This window comes from Bubalus kerabau, chromosome 12 (assembly GCF_029407905.1).
Source record: "Bubalus kerabau isolate K-KA32 ecotype Philippines breed swamp buffalo chromosome 12, PCC_UOA_SB_1v2, whole genome shotgun sequence".
NCBI classification, from domain to species: domain Eukaryota; kingdom Metazoa; phylum Chordata; class Mammalia; order Artiodactyla; family Bovidae; genus Bubalus; species Bubalus kerabau.
Window position 1 is genome coordinate 32,750,359 of NC_073635.1, and position 5,799 is coordinate 32,756,157.

The 5,799-nt window shown below is 59.4% G+C and overlaps 1 protein-coding gene across 1 annotated transcript; it reads right to left on the minus strand.

Moving 5' to 3' along the window:
- Nucleotides 1-406: 406 nt before the first annotated feature.
- GSX1 (GS homeobox 1) lies at nucleotides 407-2,511 on the minus strand. Its single transcript, XM_055541847.1, has 2 exons — nucleotides 2,100-2,511; nucleotides 407-1,644 (listed from the first exon to the last, which is right to left on the minus strand). Exons 1-2 carry the CDS (start codon nucleotides 2,509-2,511, stop codon nucleotides 1,259-1,261), a joined length of 798 nt encoding a protein of 265 aa, XP_055397822.1. The 3' UTR covers nucleotides 407-1,258.
- Nucleotides 2,512-5,799: the final 3,288 nt, after the last annotated feature.

Here is a 5,799-nt window from a genome sequence, read left to right on the forward strand (position 1 = left end):
CAATCCGAGCTCAGCAGAGAACTAAGTTCACCGACTCCTTGACCTTGGGGATGGCGGTGGGGACTGGCAAACCGACCGGTTGGCCTGGAGGTGGGGCCCAACCCTAGGCGGAATGGGGGCGTTGGAGGGGTCAGGACGAAAGGCACAGGGCGGGCAGAGTCCTTCCTTCCCATGGGACTGGACTCCCTAATGCGGGGGTGCACCTTGCCGGAACCAGACTGAGACCAGGGAGCGCACCCGGCCAGTGGGCACAGAAGACGGAGTCGGGGGTGGGGGTGGGGGTGCTGAGGGTGTAGAGAGGGGCTGGTGGGCAGCAAGGTGAGGGATGGAGCCGGACTCCACCACCCAGCCCCGACCGGCCCCAGCAGGAAGCCCCAACCTGGCTTGGGATCCAGAGCTATGTGGATTTCTAAGGAAAAAAAAAGTTTATTTAAAATTTTGTACATAAATAAATAAATAAATATCTTCTGGCATTACAGAGACCTTACAATGACAAGCTAGGCCGGGGCAGGGCTGGGGTATGGGAGATGAGTGTCCTCAGAGGCAGACAGGGGGACTCTGGGGGAAACGCAGAGCGACTCCAAGACAAAGTGAACCGGCTTCCCGACAGGCAGTTTCTCTCGTGGAAGAAGAGCCATGAGCACAGCAGGGTCGGATGGGGGGCGACAAACGAACGATGAACTTCAAGGGGGCTCTGCGGGGAGGGGAGGAGAAAGGAAAAGAAAAACACCAAAACCCAGGAGTTCCTAAGTGTGTGTGGCGGTTGGGGGAAGTGGATTAATCACCGTAGCAAAGAGGTGGGGAGGGAAAAGACAAAAAAAAAAAAAAAAAGAGGGAGGAGCGAATGGGCACCCTAGAGGTGAAAGGCCGAGCTTGGCTCAGGGTGGAGAAGAGCCGAGGAAGCGAGAAAGCCTGAGCCAGTCCGGAGCTGGCGGGCGAGGAGGCGCCGGCCGCCGGCAAGGCGCTGGGCTGGGCCGGGCCGCTCTGTCGCCTGGCCGAGAAAGATTCGCGCGCTTGCGGTGTGTTCATAGCTGGGAGTCCGCTTTGGATAGCCGCGCGCCCTGGGGTGGGGACACCAAGGTCAGGTCAGCCAAGCTCTTGACTCTTCCCAGGACGGAAGACCCCTGCAAAATCGCGCTACGTCCGTGCGCGACCGCCTTAGGCAGTGGGTGCCTGGGAAACAGTGCCGTGTCCAAGGACCAGTCTTGGAGCCACGCGCGGGGAGTGTCTGGGGTGGGCTCCCTGGGGAGGCGTGCACCTAGGGAGTGACCGTGAGATCGCGGTCATCCTTCCCCGAAGAGGACGGAGACATGGGCACTTCATCGTCGTCCTCGGAGCATTTAGCGGAGGAGAGCGACGCGCACTTGCAGCCCTGCGGTGCGCCCTCGCCCGCCCCCGCGCCCCCGCCGCCGCCGCCGCCGCGGTGGTTGCTGCCCTTGCCCTCCTTCTTGTGCTTCACCCGGCGGTTCTGGAACCAGATCTTCACTTGCTTCTCCGACAGATTCAGGTAGGTCGCGATCTCGATGCGGCGCAGGCGGGACAGGTACATGTTGGCGGCGAACTCGCGCTCCAGCTCTAGCAGCTGCGTGCTGGTGAACGCCGTACGCATCCTCTTGCTGCTGGGCAGCGGGTTCGAGCTGCTGTCTGGAGGGGGTGGGGCGCAGAGACGCAAGCCATCAGACCTCGGCGCCGTGGGCCCCATCCTCCGGTGGGCAGCCGTCAGAATCCCGGGATTCTGGTCTCTCTTCCACCCCTTCGCCCCAACACAATGCACGGCAGCTAATAGCTGTCGGCCTCCTCGCCAAGCCTAGGGACCCTGGTACTCCACCAGTCACCGGGCCCCGCACTCCATGGAACGCCCTGCGCCCCAGCCCTCGTTCCCTCCTGGAAGTTTCCGCTAGGATCGGGACTTCCTGCCTCTCCCTCCCTGCCGGGGTCCAGTCCCAGCTCTCCAGCAGCACGCCACCCAGAGTGTCCCCCTCAGACGCCCGACATGATCGCCCCCAGGAGCCCAGGGTCCTCATCCCCTATCCCCGTCTGGCCAACTTTGGTCTGTCCCCTCCCTGCCCCCCCCCCGCCCCCGCCGCCGCGCGGCTTACCCACGGAGATGCAGTGGAACTGCCTGGGGTCGGGGAGCGAGTACGAGGTCTGGTAGAGCGCGGCGGCGGCGGCGGCGGCGGCGGGGCCGTGAGCGACCCCGGGCGACACGGCCGAGTGCTGGCGGCCCAGGGGCGCGTGGCAGTATTGCGAGCCGAAGGGCGGGAAGGACGCCTTGAGCAGGGGCAGCGCGGGCGGCCCGGGGGGCCCGTGCAGCTGGGAGGCGGTGACGCAGAGCGGGCACACGCACAGCAGCCCGGCCTTGCGCGCGTGGCAGGCGCCCGGGGAGAGGCCGTGCAGGGCGTGCGGCGGCGGCACCGCGTAGGGGAAGAGCGGCGGCGGGCTGCCCTCCGGCGCCTTCTTCTCGCCGGCCTCGCGCAGCACCAGCGAGTCCACAAGGAAGGAGCGCGGCATGGCCCCGGCGCGCGGCCGCCCCGCCGCCGGCCTGCTCCCGGCGCCCCGCGGACCCCGGGGCTCCCCGCGCGCTCGTCCGGGCCGCGGCCGCGCGCAGCTGCCCGTTCCGGGGAGGCCGCGGCTGGAGGCGCCGCCCAGAGAGCGCGGGGTGCTGGCCAGCACTAGTGGTGCTGAAAGGCGCCAGCGGCGCCGCTTAAATAGGACTATTGCCATGTGATGGGCTACGCCAGGAGCGGCCGGGGCCTCTCAATAGGGTTTTTGTGCCTTTTCTCTTGGCATTCACTCTGCACGCTTCCTCATTATTTCACTTGTTAACTAAATGAACTGCATAATGTACTCTATTCTTGTCAACCCCACCCACGCCGTAACAGGCGCCCTCGCCCCCTCCTCTCCCTTTTGCGGGTTTATTTTCTCATTCTCCTGCGATTTAATATTCTTTTCTTTCTCTTTATTCCTTACTCCCCTTTGACTTTGCATTGGCGATCGGCCCGTTTATCTTACTGATTTTGCACCCTTGCTTCCACAGATCTCCCCATGCGCGCACACCCCCATGTTTTCTGCGGGACTCGGTCCGGGTCCCCGTTCTGCTATCCTTTCTCCCTCGCCCCCCGCCTTCCCCAAGATCAGGCTGCCTCCACTGGGTTTAATCAGCTCGGTTGTGCACCCCGCGAGCGTCCCCACTGCTGGCCACTATTTCCACCTGTGGAATTCCTTCCCCTCGCCGGGTACGGGAAGCAGAAGGAGCAGGGCTCCTGCAGGGGTGGCGTCGCTGGGCTCGGTATTTGCTATCCAGCACTAGCCTCATCGCTGTCCCTCTTTTCGCTAAGTTTCTCAAATTCTCTTAACTTTGATGCTGCCTGTAACGCCTTAGTCTTTGTTTGGGAGATGATCGTGGCTGTAAAGAGGAAATTAGCCACGGAGAATCGCGGACAGAGACAGGGAATGGGAGGAGAGCCTGGCCGGCAAAGACCTAGATCTTACACAACACCAGAAATGGAGAGTGTGGGCGCTCTTTCCACTGGCCCGTGCCCCAACAGACCCGCGGGTGTGCTGGGAAGTCGTTGCCTTCCCCGAAGTTAGCCCTAGAGGAGCAGCGGCTCCAGGGGCAGCTCTGTGCCCAGCTTCTGCTGACTCTGGCCATGCTCTACCAGACTTTCTCTCTCCCCAAGACCTGCTCCTGTCACCTGTGTCAGTCTCTTCTTTCTGGTCACACAGTGGTTAAACAACTGCAAACGCCTGGCATTGTGTACACAGCTTCAGCTTCTAAAATCGTCCTCTGGGCTCCAAGCTACTTCAGGCAGGAGCTTTTCCCATACAATGGGATATTAGCGTACATTTTTCGAATGTACAGCCTGAGACTTTTTGAGGAAGATGTTTACTTTTGATTTTATTGGAAACGAGTCGCTGCAGTCACCTGCTCTGAGCCCTGAAAGGAATTGCTAGAGATGGAGAGGGAAGCTTTCCGAACGGGGAATCAGTGCACGAAATAAGACGGCCCGAATGGAAGTCTTCGCACGGCTTTTCATCATCCGAGACAGCTCTGCGGTAGAAACAGCAGCAGATGATAGCTGATCAAAAAGCAAAGAGAGTTTATTTGAGGAGAAATAACAGATTCCATAAAAGAGAGGGGCAGGGGAGAAATAATCGAGATGGAGGGCCTGTCCCCTAGCAGGAAGAGTAAGGACTCGGAGCTTCCCTGATGGATCGATCCGCCTGGGGGGCCAGCGGCATCCCTCAACTCCAAGGTCTCTTCCCCAAGGCTCCCCACCTTGGGGGGGGGGGAGGTGTTGGCGGACAAGCCAGGGTGCATCAGTCCAGCTTAATGCCAGTTCTAATTGCTCCCTGGAAAATTTGGGCTGGCCAGGACATTGAAGACTGGGCCCAGAAAGATACTAGAGCTGGGAGAGGGCCTCTTTTCTGCGCAGAGGTGGGTGGGAGAGGTGCAGGGTGCAGGTAGGACCTGGAAGCCTGAAAGGGGCAGCTGGGAGCCCGCAAAGGGTCAGTGAGGAGCTCTCTCCAGGGACTGCAGCCCACGCCCGGGGAGGAAGGGGTTAAGAGCCCCTGAATGTGAGCAAGGCCAAAGCTACTGGGAAAGAATATCTGGGGTGTGGGGGGGAATAACCAGTTTTTTTTTTTTTCCCTCCAGCCTCTGGACCTTATTGAATGTCATTGAAGAAAGTTTTGAATGCCAGATAAAGAGAGGCGAATTAAAGTGTGTGACAGCAGAGGATAAGCAAACACAAAGAGAACTCTGTCACACTTTGGGGCAGAATCCGTGGGCTTTTTACCAAGTCTCTCCGCTATGATTGAATTAAGTAATAGGAAAACATTTTCTTTCAGTTTAGAGCCATTAGACAAAAACTTCAAAGCGAATAACACTTTTTAATGTGCAGCCCACAATGGATTGGGTTTTGTGCTGAAATGTTTAAATGGTTTGTTGTGCAACTCAGCGCGGGAGAGAGCCGGGCCCAAGCAGAATAGCATCCTTGAGAAGAGTGTTTTTGGGAAGCCTGGAAAGAGCACACACTTAATCCCCCATCCCTAAACTGGTCAGGTTGTGGGCTGGAAAGGGGACTCCCTGCTTTGCGGTCCTGGGCCGCTGGCTGCACCCCAGGAGTTGGGTAATGTCAGGAAAAAAAGTTCTGGGCCCCTGGAGAAGGCCAGCCCTGCGGGCCGGGCAAGAACAGAGGGATGCCAGCCTCAGGGAGCTGAGTGCAGCCCAGCGAGGGTGCCCAGTGCCCTTTGGCCGGCCCTGGAGGCCTGTGTCCTCGCCTGGCTAGAGCCAGGTCCAGGGTCCCCTGTTCCCTGGGTGCAGGCGGGGCGGCTGTACCGCTGTTTCCTTACAGGCGCCTCCCTGAGCTGCCTTCAGCAGGGTGGGGTGGGGATGTGAGGAGGTGGTGGGATTAGCCTGACAGCCTGGGAGAGGGGCCCCCGGGGAGCCTCTCGCCTTTGGGCCCTACTCGGCCCCCCAGCGGGTTTTCAAGTGTCCATTAGGGACAGTTCAACATGGAATCATTTCTGCCATGCTGGTCTTTTCTTTTACTTTCAGACTGCCTCCTTTCCTGTCGGTATAGAGAACACATCATCTTTCTCCTGGAAATGTAGTTCTAAGATATTTGCAGCAAAAACTGCACAGATTGTGAGGGGTGGGTGGAGTGGAGTGGAGTGGGGCAGACTCTTGTTACCTTATCTCATTCACAAATTTCTTCGAATGTCATTTTCCTTCTTGGGAAGGCTAAGGACCCTGCTTAAAAATACCTACCCTCTTCTCCAGCACTCCCCACAGTG